The 17823-nt window shown below is 38.3% G+C and overlaps 1 protein-coding gene across 3 annotated transcripts in view; it reads left to right on the top strand.

The window, feature by feature from the left end:
• The first annotated feature begins 1230 nt into the window (after nucleotides 1–1230).
• The window catches only part of LOC149077207 (glutamate receptor ionotropic, kainate 5-like), a 36610-nt gene continuing 20017 nt past the window's right edge, over nucleotides 1231–17823 (top strand). For 2 of the 3 annotated variants that reach the window (XM_089244950.1, XM_089244951.1), the window contains exons 1-5: nucleotides 1231–1496; nucleotides 11622–11713; nucleotides 11914–12004; nucleotides 12103–12261; nucleotides 15458–15611. In XM_089244950.1, the coding sequence (XP_089101076.1) occupies nucleotides 1467–1496; nucleotides 11622–11713; nucleotides 11914–12004; nucleotides 12103–12261; nucleotides 15458–15611 (526 nt within the window). In that variant the 5' untranslated portion in view covers nucleotides 1231–1466. The remainder of the gene's footprint in view (nucleotides 1497–11621; nucleotides 11714–11913; nucleotides 12005–12102; nucleotides 12262–15457; nucleotides 15612–17823) is intronic. The other variant, XM_089244952.1, reaches the window with a different exon arrangement.

The following is a 17823-nucleotide window of genomic DNA, read 5'->3' as shown; positions in this document are numbered from 1 at the left end:
TTAGAGAAAAATTTCCTGCGACACCAAAACCTAGTATTGTCCCCTTGTAAAAGCAGTCGATTGACGATGTACTAATAATTCATGGTCCATCCTATCCATCCCGTTAAAATTTTTACACGCTTTGATCATATCTTCCCGACACCTACGTTCATTCAGTGTAAACATATTCAAAAAATGAAGTCTCTAGAAAACCCAAGCCGATCGCCAATGAGACTGACACCATTCAACTCGTATGAGAAACGTGGGTTGTTCGAACCAAAATGAGCGACCATGTACTTGTCAACGGTAAACGTCTTTCTCCATTCATTTGCACATGTTACAAACACAACAGGTAAATTTTCCAACGAGGTGACTGAAAAAGATGCCCATGAACAAACAATATGGTTGTCAAATAAAACCAAAATACAGCGACTCAATGTAAAAGCATATATTCAGTGTAGAAAAAACTAATAATTAAAGTAATGAAGTCCACAAAAAATCTTTTCACGGACTACTGCAGAGGATTAGAATTTCCAATTAATTATTTCAGAATATTAAATAATTACGAATCACGGAGCAGTTATCAAAAAATCAGTTAACCCCTACTATAGGAGTTAGAAATATTTAATATAATTTATACTATGTTTTTTTATTACGACTCAAATTTTTAATTTGATAAAATTTCAAAACTGGACTTCTAGCTTAAACGCCAAACGTGTCGGTGCCGACGATATTCTCTTTGAGAGACTCTTTTATTTCATAAAACCCCTCACCCTCAGGGTGTTCCCGAACATCGTGAATTTCACTTTTAAGGCAAACAACTCAAGCAAATGTTTTCGAAGGAAAATATACGTGAGTAAAATTATTGATTATTTCCATTCCTCCTGGAATGACAAAGTTAAACCTAAAAATATTCGTAACATTGACATAATTCCATAAACAAATATATTTGCGTTGAGTCTTTGAAACAAACATTTGAAGAAAAAAAAATCGAAGCGTTAATGTGATTAACTTGGATCATTACCAGCAAAAATTCTACTATTCTGTGTTTATTTTTTCGACAGCCAATGGAGAAAGAATGTTTCTTTGGAGAAGTGAGAACATTCCGTTCTGAAAGGTATCAACTAAATAAATACGACTTTTCGAGAGAAAAAAACTACTTGTTCTCGAAGTAATTTAGGTATGAAAGGAGTATAGTGGAATGATCATATTCATGCGTGTAACATTCTTTAGGTAATGATGAATGGCGTGCGTCTCTTTCTGGAAATGTATTTTTTTGTAGTTTTTGCTCTCTTCTTTTCAATTGCTCAAGCAAAACTTTTTTCCTCGCGTTGTTGTCATATAAATCCATGTTTACACTAGCAATGAGCTGCTCACCAATCAAACTAATTTGATTTTCGTCTTCGACGTATTTACTCTTTCGTCGACGCGTTTCCATGCTGTAATGAACAGCGTGGTCTACTCTATTTGCTCACTTTTTTCTGGAGATGAAAGTCTACAAAATAGGTTGCCTGAATGTGAGTAGAAAAATATGTATTTTTATTCTCTTATTATAACGTAGAAGTCCAGCATATAAGCATGGTTTTCATAGTTGAAAATTATATCTTTAAATTATTTCTTTCTTAGAGATTCGGAAACGAAATTAAGCTTCACTATTACCGCTACAAATACAGAACTAGCAAGATTTTCGTTTATAAATTTTGTATAACGTCTATCAACCATACAGTTCAGGGTGTATGCCACTAATTTTTACGTGTTCTGAGTTGTCTGTAGACTTCACTACTGATCACAAAATTATTAAATTAGGAAGAAATATGGAGAATTTTCTACATAAGCTTCTTCAAGGACAAAAAAGCTCCCATTAAAATTTTAACACGTTCTTTACAAACTCGACATCATAATCTTTAGTCGAGAAATGCTGATGGGAAATGGTTCTGCTGGAGATGTTCCGATACCTTAAGCAGTTTGTGTCCCATGTTTGAAAAAAATTCAGCGTATGCACTGCAATTAGCAGAGAAAACACCCTCTAGTGGTGAATGTTGAAACTTTTTCTCTCTCTCAATATATTTTTCATCTCTTCTCCGAAAAGTTTTTGAAGTTTCATAGCTTTCTGATGGATTGTTAAGTCTGTAGACAGCTCAGAACATAAGTTCAGTTATAGAGTAACCGTATATATTCTTTATTGAACTACTCTCGCGAGATGAGGATACGTGTAAGGGTCGCCGCGAGCGTAAAAAGTTTGAAATCCCCCTTCTCTATATATTGAAATTCAACATGATTACACCTAAACCTGTAGAACCAGCTGCCGCAGGTTCACGCCACTTATGTGATTGCAAACTTTTCTGATGGGTGGATGCATTCTAAAAAATCCACATCCTCAACATTGCACCAGAAGTATTCCGACACACGGATCAAATGATATCAGGAATATTTATTTCGCAAAAGTCCATGCACAGTTGAGTTACCTTAGGCTCAAGCAACTATTTTGATTCTTCTCTGATCACGCTTTGGTTCGATTTGTTGTATACGGATACTGGAATTTGGAGCTTTATTTTACCCCCTTTTCCAGAGGGTAGTGAATGCCAAACTCTAGGTCATCTCAGTTGCATATTATCAGAATTATTGCTTTTAATTATCACACACTGTGATGTGTAAACTTGCTTTCCACTAAATATGATTTTTTTATTCTTTTTTCAAATTACTACATATTCATAATTGTTTTGAGTATATATTTTTCCTCTGTATTATGTTATTACTTAAATTAAGAACTGTAACGTCTATACTTCCCACATACCCATAATTGTAGCCCCGTAATTATGATTTGTGATGCGTAAGCTTTCCGGGCTTCTGGGATGCGTTGCCACTTTTTCCGGCGGTGGCCTATGAGTTAGAAATTATTTGGAATATGTACTGGGTCATTGTTCGGTTCGCCAGCTCATATTATAAGTGGGGTTAGTTGGGTTGAGATCAAGTGGAAAAGCTTAAATGATTATTAGCCTCACTGCGTGGTATAAAGCTAGTTAATAATAAAACTAGTGTCTATTTCTGAATATTACATGTTTTAAGTGTGGTTAAAAATGTTTAGGGTATTCTTCTACTATGATTGAAAGGGACCAACTGCAGGAATTAATTTTTTCCAGCAAAAACAAAAATACAAATGTCACTGGAAAGATAATATAATGAGTATTCTTTTTGAATATAAATCGTGCATTGAAATAACAAATAATAAAATAATGACACAAATATCATTTTTAATACAGATACTCAAAAGTAATAATACTAATAATATTAGAGGTAGAAGCATGCCGCTGTGGTGATCGAGTGGTCATAGTGACGGATTCGCATCGCGAGGATCCGTGTTCGAACCCCACCGGCGCCACAGTGGTGGTCGGCTGAAGTTGGTTTTCTGTGGTTTCCAACTTCAGGGCGCGAATGCGAGCCGATATCCCCGTTAAAAAGTCTCGCCACAGAGAGCAGCAGGCCTAAAACGTAACAAATATTGAATCATTACAGTTCACTCACAATTTGAAGTATAGATGGCAGCGCTGAAATATCAAGCTCAAAACTAGCTACACACTCAGACTGTTAGGTGCACTCACTTTGTTCCAGACTCTGCCACGAAGCTGGGCTGGAAGAGATCTCGTCAACGGGATAAGTCCGGTGGCAGAGCCCCTGGCGTCCATTCATTCATTCAGAGGTAGAAGCGTATATCGTGTCAAACAATTCAGAGCCGACAATTCAGTGCAAGCAGTGAATGTGTTTTGTAAATAACAATTTTCTTCCCACTTTTTCCATACTTAAGAATGGCATACGTACCTTAAAATGCTTTCAAATGATTTTAAAAATAACGTTTGCTTAAAATTGCGGTTTTTATTTTTACACAAATATATCATCATCTTTAAAAATACATCATATCATAAAAAGGAAGTTACGCTTGTGGCTGAAAATTACGTGATAGTTGAAATTATATATCCGTGACCGAAGATGCAATGCTCCAATTTAATTTCTATTAGCTTCCCCTCTTTCTGCAGAGCAGTTATGAACTTCCAAATATTGTGATGATGGACTTCAATAGTGCTATTGAACAAATTATACCAGCCCTGAATATCATTATTGGTTTTTGCAAAGCCGTCGATATAGTGGCGTCGAAATGATTCCGTAGTTCTACAGCAAATTTTGGATCTCTCCTACGATTTCTTCGTGTTTGCCTTTCAATCCAAATGTCTTCGAAATAATTTTCAATATCATGTAAATCTTCTTCATTGTCACTGCAGTACCCGTTATCTAACAAATCTTCAAACTTTTCAACTACGTCTCTGGCTGGTACGAATGATAATGCCACTAATTTTTCAATATTCAATGCAAATTGTCGGAGACGCGGGAAATATTTATATAGATGGAATACATAATTATTCGACATTATGCTTGTAGAAAGGAAAATTAAATGTTTTTAAATCTTTAGTTCTGTCAGTTTCTTAGATGCTAGGTCAGTTCCATTAGAGATGCAGCATTCTTGGTGTGAGCATTTGCTATATCTGGCACTACTACTATTCAACCGTATTATGCATCTCGTGCACATTCCTCTACGGAATTTCTTATGAACTGGTACATGCCGGAATATGCGTGTACGTGTTGTGAACATAACGTGAAGGTTGTTTCTGTGTAATGCTTGTTATGTGTAGTGTGCTGCCATCAGCCATCAATTTTTCTAACTATGAGTGAAGTTATGAAATGATTGAAGTTAATGATTGAATAATTGTACCACTGTAGGCTTGGTGCTTTCTGTGTCGAGACTTTTTGATGAGAAGATCGGCTCGCATTTGCTCCTCGAAGTTGCGAACCACAGAACTGAACGGAACAGATCGAGCACTACCAGGCTCTGTCACCTACGCGATTTTAGTTCATTGCCCCAGAGGGCGCAGTCGGGCAGGAGCAAATTCTTAAACACAAGGAGGGAGATTGGGGGGACCCTCTAGTTGGGTTATGCATCGTGTAATTCATTATGCATACAATTGTTTTGACAATGTACATTCATTCGAGATTCAAAAATAGGTATAATTCACAATGTGTAAATGCAAAATTACAATAATGAAAATCTGGTTCACCTAACTCTTGTCATTAGTGGCTCTGCGTAAGTTCCAGGTCCTATCATTATGCGTCCGACTGGATCTCTGTGTAAACCCGTCTTGTTGTCAGTCGAGGACCACTGGGGTGCCCTAGTCCAGTGGTTCTTGACCTATGGAACCAGCGGCCCGGTAAATCTCTTTTGCGTAAGTGAAAAGCCCAGTCATACACACAACTAACGATAAATTAATGGGAAAAAAATGAAACTGCGAATCACTCACTACACCCAGTGTGATTAGTGTTAGGGCCCGGTACTGGGCCAGTGCATAGCGATTGAGAAACACTGACCTAGAGAGTCTGAAAGCATGTGAATGACCAAAAGAGTGATCTAGAACCTAGCCCACCCTTTTTTCGTCATCATTCGGGTTCCCCAATTAAGCTTAACCTTCTTTGGGTTGTCGCTCAGGAAGGTGATGAGGTTTAAAGCCGTTTGGTTAGTTCCGTCTTTTGAATCTCCATTTTATCCAGGCCGCGGTCCGGCACTCATCAGGGGCCCTGAAGTGCAAATGCGCTGTGCGTGAGCAGGTCGTCGCATAATGCATTTTGGTCCCAATCAGACCGCATCCGCACTTGTCATTTGGTACCACTTGAAACGGCGAAGGTTCGCTGCGAAGGGTCCGTGTCCGGTGATAAACATGATGATCTCTCTTCTCCACCTGTTATTCTTGGCTTTCGCCTTAGGGATCACGTCGTGAGTCGTGAGTCCGAATGCTCCCGGGTTGCCCTAAGCTAGCTGTCATTCTTCTATCATGTTCAGTCGGGAACCACGGAGAACCAACTTCAGTCGACCACCGCTGTGGTGACGGTGGGGTTTGAACCCGGGTCCCCACGATGCCAGTCAGTTACTATGAGCACTTGACCACTGACCATACAGCGGCTGTATATATGGCACTTATGAACAATAAAATATTTTATCTCCCTTCCAAAGGGAATTTTGGTAACAGGTAACTTGGAACTTAGTAACAGTTTTTGTTGAACGCATCCTACACTGTAAACTTTACGTTATTTCCAACAAATTTGATGAGGAAATAACCGAGAGTAATGGAAGCGAAGAAATGAGGGTAGTTGAGGTTTTATAGGAAATAAAAGAGTAGAACTATAAAATTTAAAAATATAAATTGTATTTAAAAGCACAAAAAGAAGTATTAAAAATTAGTGTAAAAATAGATATATTCCAAGGTAAAATAGGGAAATTTCTAGTTTTATACTGTTCTGAGGTACACGATGCTTTCTGTTTTAAGGTACACGATGTTCCACCATTTGTGAAAAACATTAATAACTTTTTTCACGGTGCTTGGAATAATTGAGCACTTAGTATGGTTAATCAGTTGATTGCCTAGATTATTATTATTAAATATGGTTCACTAAACTTTCAATGTTGAGAAGAAACACGCTCAGTGTTCACTGCCATGGTTTTCGATTGTGGGTATGTTTGCCCAGATACACATAATGTTGAGACGGCCATGCACAAAACCTCTACGAGAAGAAAGCTCACTGAGAGTGAAAGAACTCTAGCCCAGGGTAGGTCTGTGGTGGTCGAGTGGTTATAGTGACGGACTCGCGATGCGAGGATCTGGGTTCAAACCCCACAGTGGTGGTTGGCTGAAGTTGGTTTTCTGTGGTTCCCAACTTCAGGGCGCGAATGCGAGCCGATCTCCCCGTTAAAAAGTCTCGCCACAGAGAGCAACAGTCCTACAACGATAAATCGTTCAATCATAGCACTTCACTCATAGTTACTTATTGAAAAAACTGGTGGCAGATGGCAGCACTACACATAACAAGCATTACAGAGAAACAATAAACTTCACGTCAGGTTTCACTACACGTACACGCACATTCCCGCATGTACCGATTCGTTGGAGGTTCCGCGGGGGGGGGGGAGGTGCATGTGTGGTGTAGCAGTAGTAGGTAGGGCCTCCAAAAAATGGCTCGGGGGATCCATGATGTTCTTAAGTCAGCCACCTCGTTGGGCAATTTGCCTGTTGTGGCGTTGTATTTGTATTTGTATAAACCATCACCCAATTTTGTTACTAAAACTGAAAACTCATTCAGCTGTGTAAGGTTATATATATTCCTATACACAAAGGTTTTTAACAGCTGGCTGATGCGAAGATATATTTTGGGAGAAAATTCAACTCTCCTTGAGGGGAATCGAACTCAGGTCCCTTCACTATCCAGGTGAACTCCCTAGACCACTAGACTACAGAGGCAACGGATATCTCAATCTTTCCTTGGAGCTCGGAACTTCACTGAACGGGACCGTACATGGACGGTCAGACCTAACTCAGGCCAAAGCTCACAATTGCTGACGATGCCACCAGAGGGAGACTTATCCGAGGATCGTAGCCGGTCAATTTGTCGCACTCAACTTGTCGCGATCAACTCGTCGCGCCTCAATTTGTCGCGGTACAAATTCGTCGCAGTGCCAATTCGTCGCGGTACAAATTTGTCGCAACTTCAATTCGTCGCGATACAGATTCGTCGCAGCTCCGATTCGTAGCTGTACAAGTTTGCCGCCGTGTCTATTCGTCTTGACGTCAATTTATATATTACAGCGCAGAATCAATTCGTCGAACCGTCGATTCTTCACTGTACATGTTCCACGCGAGCTTGTATGTAGGTTTTTGTCTTACACGTGAAATAAAAACATGAACAAAAGTGTACACGCAGTTAACTGAAAATAATTAATTTTTGTCAATGCAGAAAGGTCATCGAAATTAAAATTACAATATCAATTACATTTAAAAATTTAACTGCATATAAAAGTCTAATTATATTTGAAAATTTCAGTTATAAAAATTTTAAATGTTAAATAATTGATTTTTGCTGTGATAAAATTTCAATATCATGTGGAAAAATTTCGGTTTGTATGATATTCCCCAAATTACAGTGAGCCTATCTTTAACGGTAAATTTCTATCTGCCCATGACAGTATTACCATTACAATATCTCCATAAGAACCTGAAATATTTAATTAATTAATAATTCAATTAAATTAATATTTAATTTCACCATATAAGCCGCACTTACAACCACACAAACAAACCAGCCAAAGATATGCGACTGATTATAAACATAAGATTAATGGTTATATTACACTGAAGAGCCAAAAATACTGGTACACCTGCCTAATATCGTGTAGGGCCCCGCGAGCCCGCAGAAGTGCCGCAACACGACGTGGCATGGACTCGACTAATGTCTGAAGTAGTGCTGGAGGTAATTGACACCATGAATCCTGCAGGGCTGTCCATAAATCCGTAGGAGTAAGAGGGGGTGGAAAAAGGCGATGGTCAATGAAATTGTGACTAAATGTGTGGTAGTTTTTTGTACACATGAGTTTTGTTTTGTTATGTGGTCTGAGTTATTAAAATCTCAGAAAGAAAAGTACAGCGTGTTGGTATGATGAAATCGAGTATTTTCTGTTAGAACAAAGGGTTTCGCTGACGAACAATAGCGAAACTTTACATCCACTGTTATTCCGAAAAACGAACTACTGTTGTTAGAGCGGATTTCTGAAAAAGGGATATTCCAATATGTTCAGAAGGATATATATTCTAATCTAACACAGGACATTGCAGTAATATTGCGCTACTACTATTGCAATAATATATATTAACTTTCGAAACAGGGGTTTCAGAGGTGGCTCGAGCTTACCCGCCACCCAGATATATATATATATATATATTAGAAGCCCCATCCCACTGTCCTGAAGACGACACTGTCATGAGTATGATAGTGTTCCAGCTCAGCGGATTTTAAGATAAACCTCATTCACGTCCTCGTACACGTCCATCAGTTCGAAGCAATTGGAACCGAGACTCGTCAGACCACGCAACGTGTTTCCAGTCCTCAACAGTCCAATGTCGGTGTTGTCGGGCCCAGGCGAGGCATAAAGCTTTGTGTCGTGCAGTCATCAAGGGTACACGACTGGGCCTTCGGCTCCGAAAGCCCATATCGATGATGTTTCGTTGAATGGTTCGCACGCTGACACTTGTTGATGGCCCAGCATTGAAATCTGCAGCAATTTGCGAAAGGGTTGCACGTCTGTCACGTTTAATGATTCTCGTCAGTCCCGTTCTTGCATGATCTTTTTCCGGCCGCAGCGATGTCACAGATTTAATTTTTAACCGGATTCCCGATATTCACGGTACACTCTTGAAATGGTCGTACGTGAAAATCCAAATTTCATCGCTACCTCGGAGATGCTATGTCCCATCTCTCGTGCGCCGACTATAACACCACGTTCAAACTCACTTATATCTCGATAACCTATCATTGTAGCAGCAGTAACCGATCTAACAACTATGCCAGACACTTGTGTTATATAGGCGTTGCCGACCGCAGCGCCGTACTCTGATTGGTTCCATATCTCTTTATTTGCATACGCATGCCTGTACCAGTTTTTTTGGCTCTTCAGTTTATATCTATGCGACAGACCCATAGTCATCTTTCTTATTGGTGATTACATTGCCTTTGTCGGTGCTCATCCTGTGGGCATTATGAAAACTTCATCGAATCATCATTCATAAGCACTGTACATTTCCACCCTTTATCTGCGCCCAACTCCCTTCGCTGTGAGAAATAGAAATCCCAACAAAAGCGGGACGTGCGGCTTATACGGTGAAAATTAAGTATTAATTTAATTGAATTATTAATTAATTAAATATTTTGGGTTCTTATGGAGATACTGTAATGGTAAATGTTGGTGACTCTCGAAGGGGGGGGGGGGGAACTCTCGAGCCCATGGGGCAGATAGAAATTTACCGTTAAAGAAAGGCTCACTGTAATTTGGGGAATATCATACAAACCGAAATTTTTCCACATGATATTGAAATTTTATCACAGCAAAAATCAATTATTTAACATTTCAAATTTTTCTAGCCGAATTTTCAAATATAATTGAACTTTTATATGCAGTTAAATTTTTAAATGTAATTGATATTATAATTGTAATTTCGAGTGTCATGTACATGAAGTTATATACAATGGACCAATTAAAAGTCTGATTTCATTCTTTTTACTCGAGAGTTGTTACTTTGGAGTTGAAAAAAAAAAAATCAAAAATCGATTGACATTTGCAGTGGTGACAGAGATGCTGTTGGTGCCCAGGGTACTTTATGCAATGGGTAGGATCACCCAGAGAAATGATTCAGAAATCAAAATTAACTACTTCAAGATCAAGACAAGAACCCACAAGTTCCAAACACTTCCGGCATCTTTGGCCAGTCAAAGGTGCCGACATGAAGGAAACATTGAGGAGGTGAGGCTAAAAATCGCCATTCATTCCGTTCATAAGGGACTCAAACCTGTACTCAGCCGGCGAAATGGTGCATTGAATTGTATATTCATGAGTTAGTGGAGTTGGGGGGGGGGGGGGGAGCCTCAAATGGCATCAGCCCCCAGTTCTGGTGCCTATGGTCGGACTGTTTGAATATTATTTCGGTGTGATAATACAAAGTGATTTGAAATGTACACTGCATTGCAAAAAAATAATTTGAAAATAATACTTTTCGCAGCTGTTACATAAAACTTAGATACGTTGTCATAAAAAATTCCTTAAAGATATATTCTCTGCATGGATACATAGAAAGCGGGAACCGCGGCCTATACGATGGAAACTAAATTTTCAAAATTTATTTGATCCCAATTTATTATTTGGGTGAGCTCCCAACGCTCCTCACTACGAGATATGGAAATCCCGACAAAAAGTGGGAAATGCGGCTTATACGGTGGAAATTAAAATTTAAAAATTTATTTGATCTCAATTTTTTATTTGGGTGATCTCTTCAACATCCCTCACTGCGAGAAATGGAAATCCCGACAGAAATGCGGCTTATATTGTAAAAATTAAATTTTAAAAATTTAATGACTTCAATGAATACTTTCCTTCATTTGTTAAAAATTAAAACAAATGGGAAGGGGGAACATTTCCAATAAATGAGAAAAAAAATTAGTTAAATTTTTTATCCTAAAGCAACTACCCTATTTATAAGATCACAACAAACATATGAATTTTAAAGCAATTCAAATTTGTCGCGATGAAATGAGTCTACGAAAAATTTTTACCGTGACGAAATGAGCCTGCGACAAATTTGTACTGCGACGAAATGTGTCTGCGACAAATTTCTATTGCGACGAAATGAATCTGCGACAAATTTGTACTGCGACGAAATGAATCTGCGACAAATTGAATGCGACGAATTGTCCTGCGACAAGTTGAGCACGGCGAATTGACCTAGACCCTCCGAGGATGATGTCGCTCCCCGCTATCCATACGAAAGTTTTTAGTAACAGCTCGCTTATGCGAAGATATATTTTGAGAGAAAATTCAATTATATGTATTTCTAATCTCTTGCACTTCAAAAACATCAGCGGGAATGCATACTACGCATTAAAACTGTTTCAAGTTTTACTAACGTCAGTTTTCCCCTACGTAAATGCGTATCTAAATTATTGACTTTTTTCATCAAAATCTGTCATTCCACGAAAAGTATTATTATTATTATTATTTTGATAAGCTTCCTGATACATTGGAATTCAATGGCACTCAGCTCATTGGTGGATACGAATACGAATTCCTGAAGGCACTCGCGCAGTTTGTGAAATTTAAGTAAGTTCTAAAAATTTTCCTATTTTAATCAATTGATTGTAATACCATTTATTTCTTTTAAGAAATCAAAAGCAAGAATTTTATTTTTTCACTTTTACAAAAAATGAAATCTACTTATTACTGATATATTCGTTCCCTGCCAGCAATATAATGTACACTATTATTCATATAGCTCTTAATTTTAATTTTATACATCATAGGTATGAGATCATATTACCAGAATCCGGTAAATGGGGGAACTTACTAGACGATGGAAACTGGACTGGTCTTCTAGGATTGGTACAAAGAAAGGTATAACTGGAATATCGCATGCATTGACACATCTCACAATTAGTTTATCTCAAAAATCACTTCGTTATTTTCACTGAAAGATATGAAATAAATTTCAGGAAGTAGATTTCGCTATATCGGTTGTGAGTCCTACAGAGAGTAGATGGAATGTTGCCCAATTCTCTTTCCCATATGCAAGCGAATCTTACACCTTCGCTATCCTCAATTCAAGGCTCTTACCGAGGGATTTTAATTTCCTGAAACCGTTTCAGCTGCCGGTAAATATATATTCATTTTTCAATTCAGAATTCAATTTTTTGCAACATTATTCCGAGAAGAAAAAAAAAATATTTCACATATTTTAACCCTACAGTGCTATACATACTATTGCCGATTGGTAACATCTACATGGAAGTCAGCCACCTCGTTGGGCAATTTGCCTGTTGTGGCGTTGTATTTGTATAATTTGTATAACTTGTGTACTTTAAAGATGTTTCTTTTCCCGTTCCCAATTGACACATTAATGTTTGAAACATTCATTATTTCAATTTTTCATTTTCGTTCGAAAGCTCAGCTCATTGGTGGATGCGAATAGATATAGAATACCCTCATAGATGGCAGTAAAACCCTTCAGTTCAAAAACAAGAAATGTAAATTTTCTGTGTAATCTGTCAAAAAAGAAAATCATGCACCTGTAGGATCGAAAAATGATTTATCTGCATTTCTTTCTTTTTTACGGGTTTGTAACTCAATTTTTTTTCTTTCTATAATTTGAATCCGAATCATAGAAGGTAGTTATACAGTCAAACCTCGTTAATGAGTCACTCTTGGGGGAAGCAGAAATATGACTCAGTAAGCGGAGTGACTCGTTAAACGGAGTAAGCCATAGCTTGCCAATTCCTGCCTGAGGACAATTGGGACTTCCAAAAAAGTGATCCGGTAAGCGGAGTGACGTGTTAACCGGGTGACGTACTAACGAGGCTTCACTGTATATATTTGGAAAGTAATAATACTTCAGTTCATCTATTTTATATGCGATTTTACGTCCTCTTTAAGACCCTGTATGAGGAGTGCAATTCGGAATAGATTTTTATTGCTATTATTATTATTTTTCCCGGCTTTCTATAGGATTCATTAATTATAGAAAAATCATCAGCTCAAAATAAAAAATCATACATTGTAGGGTAAACGGAATATGGTTGGCTCTCCTATGTCTGGCGCCTAATTTTTTCCCGATTTGTCCACCCCTTTTTGTGTGGGCTAGAGTATTTTTTTTCCACATGAAAATGATGAGGATGCTACTGAGTTCCTTTTTGTGCCATGATGAATATATCAAAATACAGTATACAACGTTTATTAAAAAATTGATATTGTTATCATTCAGGTATTGTTATCACTTTCGCTAAGTACGTAACGGACCAATATCATAACACTGAAAAAAACTCATTTGCAGTTATCAGGGACTTCGGTTTATGTTATTAACTTTGTTTTCGAATCGGTTATCATCATTAGGGCTCGGATTTTTATAAGTCATATTTTAGGTCATTTTCGAGCTATTGGTCATATTTTAAGCATTTTTGAGCGATTTGTCATTCTTTCGAAATTTTCAAGTAAAACAGATCTTTTCTTTTTCGGTCATTTATATCACCGAAAATCTGGCCCTATGTGTGCCTGAATTTGAGTGCTCAAAGTAAAAATGTTACGGAATTTTTTTTCAACGACTTTGAAGAAAATATTTTCAGCACCGATGGTAGCTGTTGAGCGGTCATGTGGGTATCGTGAGAGATTCTTATCGCGAGGACCCGGGTTCGAATCTCACAGTAAAGGTTTAACCGTTTCCGAACGGCAGCCTTTTTTTATACTCATCGAGAAGTTAACGCACTAACTTCTCGATGTGGGAGTCCCTGTGGTAGCAACATTTTTCTGTGGTCATGTCGCCGTTTCTGTTGTACCCCTGTGTCAGAAAAGTTTCAAGTTTCTGACAACGGCGAACCGGGTATGGAACTCACGACACCTCTAAACATCCTTTGGTACTTCAGACGAGTATCTTATCGGCCTGGGCTACCGCGCCCCCACTTGGTTTTCTGTCGTTTTCTAGCTCCAGGCACTAACAAGAGTCGTTTGTTCCCCCCCGTTAAAAAGTCTCGCAACAGATCCTACAATGAACAACAAAAAACCGAAATTCAGGTTGTCGCCCAGGGCAAGTGCCATTTTGGCGCCCCCCTCCTCGTAATTTTGAAAGAACAAAAAAACAAACTTGCCATTCTTGCTGGTAAAGCGTCCGGGACACCAGACCTCTCTGTCTTCATCTAGTTGGGACCCTGCCTACAACTGTATAAATATGCAAACATTATAGTTCATTGACAATCGAAATACAGAGATAGCAGCAATAACTTCACGCTCAACATCAGATACGCACGCAGACGAACAGATATATTAGGTATCAGAGAAAATTTCAATTAAAAAGGTAAATTGGGGAATTATTGTTTTATTTTTCAGCATAAGAATCAATAACTGAAAAAGAAAAGATGAAATAATGTTAAAATTATAGTCATATTTTCAAATTTTGAGGTCACATTTTTATGTTTTTTAGGTCACAAATGCTTGCAGATTTTTAAGATATTTAGGTCATAAAAATCTGAACACAAATCGTCAAAGACCCCGTCTCGATGTGATCACATTAAATGCACTGTGCAAGAAAATCGTCCAAGTCATAGTTCCCTAAACTGTTTTGCTCCATCGCCCCTTCCTTCAACATTTTGTTTTTCTCTTTTTCTCATCACCACCGACTCAGATCATTCCATGGGACCCTATAGGAGTTCTAAACCTTTTCCAGCTGCGACCCAAAATCAACCCATAGCTTCTACAGTCCTCTTGGATCATTCCATCGCCCCCCCCAGGGGGGAGATACTACCCACTTTGGAAAACACTGATCTAAATGATTCAGCAGGGGGAGCCGCTCTCATCTGAGAATGTAAAAACAATTACAAAGTTTCGAATGAATCGACTTCCGATGTATTACGAAAATTTAGGTTATGAAATAAAACCGAGCAACGGCAAGGTGCAATAACTGAAATCTATGCTCAGATTTCATTCTCTGAAGCAGCATACGGCAGTGGACTCGTCAGACACTTTTTGTTTGTTTTTCTTTCTCAAGTGGAAAAAATCGAATACCAAATCTAAATATTTTTGTATTTAGTGGATGTGGCGCCACCATCTGGTTAGATTTTAAAACATTCTTCCTCTTGGGTCAAAAAGAAATCCGACTCTTTGCCAAGTCTAAGAGAAAGAACCGCACCCCCACACGTCTCAATTTCTTTTTTTTTAAATCAATTTAAATTTATGGGACAGCCTGAATATGATTGCTCTTTTCTTTTTAATAAAATTAAAATCAATAATTCATTTTTGAAAATTTATTTAATTTTAGATCTTCTGATTACAACTTTGTTATCTAACTTGTTCAACTTCGCGCAGGTGTGGTTGTTCACTTTCGTCAGCCTTTTGCTGTGTTCAGTTGTCATGACGCTAGGGAAATCCAGGTCTGAATACATGTACTGCAAGAAATACCGCTGTAGTTATCTAACCTGGGAAATCATTAAAGCTATTCAGAATCTCCTGAATACAAAAGGTTAGTTCAGAAACTATACTTGACTACTTGAGCCGTTTTATTAATGATATATGTATTTTATTTTTTATTTTTTTTTACTTACCTATCCATTACACAGTCTCAGGGGCGTACGCAGAATCGACCTTTGGAGGGGGGGGGGGGGGGAAGAAGAAGAATTTTCTTTCCGAGAAATTTTGAGTTACCACCCTTCAAAAAACATTTTATTTAACAGAAATTGGTTAATATAGCAAATATAAAGGGTATTTTCTTTCGATATTTCAATTTTTCACCGAAATATTATTATTTTATTTTTGGGCGGCTTGAGGGGGAGGCACGAGACCCCTGCGTACGCCTCTGTACAGAATCACCCAACTTGTTTGCATAGCAAAATATCTCTGCAAGCGTGGACTTTGGAAAAACGCACTTTAAACGTGCAATTACTTAAAATCTCATTTTCAAGCGTTCGTGAACATAAAGAACATTTTTATACAGTCCCCGTGTGCAAAAACTTCTAATTACTGAAATGTAGATCCAGCTCTGAAAAGTCATTTGCAAAAAATATCACATTTTTAAATGCAATAGTTATTTACGTTATAACATTGTATAATGCAATATTTATTTACATAATACTTTCCACAATTATACTAACACCTATAGAATTTTTACAACTTAGAAGTACGTTTCGCAATTGCAAACCACACCCTTAATTATTGGTGATGAAATGCCAGCTAGCACTCAAGTGGCTAAATGCTCGTCTTCCACTATGGAGTTCCGTCAAAGAAAACATCAGAAACAGTTTCTTTACCTGCCGAGCCAGTAGTGAAAGGTAGGTTAGGTGTATTAGGTGAAAAGGTGACTACCGGTAGACGACGCCTTCATTTCCCATCCAGCTCTACTGGTTGGAGATCGCTGTATGGCGATATATGACTGGAGTTGGTGTGCGGTAAAGTAACTACGATGTCGGACACCGATTCAAACCTATTAATGGTTGACGAATATGGACAATGAAGTTCGAAGATTATTGTCTCCGTCAAATTTTGTATAAGGTGTGTCGCAATGAAAAATATTATTGGTTTGCTTTATCACCATTTTCAGGGTGGGCAAAAAGTCCGCAGAAACTTTAAAAATGAATAAAAACCGGAAAAATAACCGAAACGTGAACAAGGATGCTGAGCGCGAAGGCTAAAGCTTTGTTGGTGAAGTAGTTTTACGTGAACTACAAAAAACACAGGAATTAGTGACCATTGCCATGCTTAAATTCAGAATTCAAATGAATGGCAGGGCTGGAAAAGGGCCTTTAACAGCGACAGGCCTCATAAAGCTTGTTTAGCGGTTTGGGGAAACTGGAACGCTAGAGGATCGTGTAAGAGAGAGCTGTGGCGACGAATATTCCTCGAGATGGCAGTCGTGTCGCGCGCGCCCTCTTCGGCTCTACTAGCTAAAACGCGCACACGTTTCTGACCGATGTTCTCGGATGTACTGTATAATATTGTAGAGTCTTCTTGTTGTTGTTGTATCAGTCGGTCGCTTGATTCTCGCTCTCAAAAGTTAATTAAATAAATGTTAATTATTTGTTAACTGTTGACCATGTTATTACATCACGGAATAAAACATCAAATAGCTGAACCAACTAGCTAAACTGGTGACAACCGGCCGTTCAATATGGATATTATCGCACCTGCTTCACTTTCGTTTATCAGCACCATGTGGTCTCATTAGCACGGATTTTTGCCGTTAATATTTTTCAGGTAGGCGAAACTTTTATTTCACGTTCAACAATTTAGTGAACTGAACTGCTCTTAATCGATCATGGCAAATCCGAATGCACAACAGGATCAATCATCTCAAGCTGATGTCAACGCACGTGCTTTCGATTTGTGCCGTGTTGCTTTCAAGGCACCTCCATTCTGGGAAACGGATCCTGCCGTGTGGTTTGCACAAGTGGAGTCACAATTTTTAGTTTCTGGCATCTCTAATGACTTAACGAAATTCCATTCTGTTGTCGCGTCATTAGATTCAAACGTTTTGAAATGTGTCCGTGACATTATCGTTCAGCCACCCACCACTGATGCCTATAACACGCTCAAAAAACGCGTGCTTGCATATTTCGAGCAATCGGAAAGTTCACGACTTCGATTATTGTTCAACGATTTGCATTTAGGTGATCAACGTCCATCACAATTGCTTTGTGAAATGGAAAGTCTCAACGGTGGAAAACTAAACGAAAGCGCAC

This window comes from Pholcus phalangioides, unplaced genomic scaffold (genome assembly GCF_987345545.1).
Source record: "Pholcus phalangioides strain wild (caught in Gottingen) unplaced genomic scaffold, Ppha-v1.0 ptg000015l_1, whole genome shotgun sequence".
Taxonomy (NCBI): domain Eukaryota; kingdom Metazoa; phylum Arthropoda; class Arachnida; order Araneae; family Pholcidae; genus Pholcus; species Pholcus phalangioides.
The sequence above is the reverse complement of the archived record's forward strand: the minus strand, read 5'-3'. Positions and strand labels throughout refer to the sequence as shown.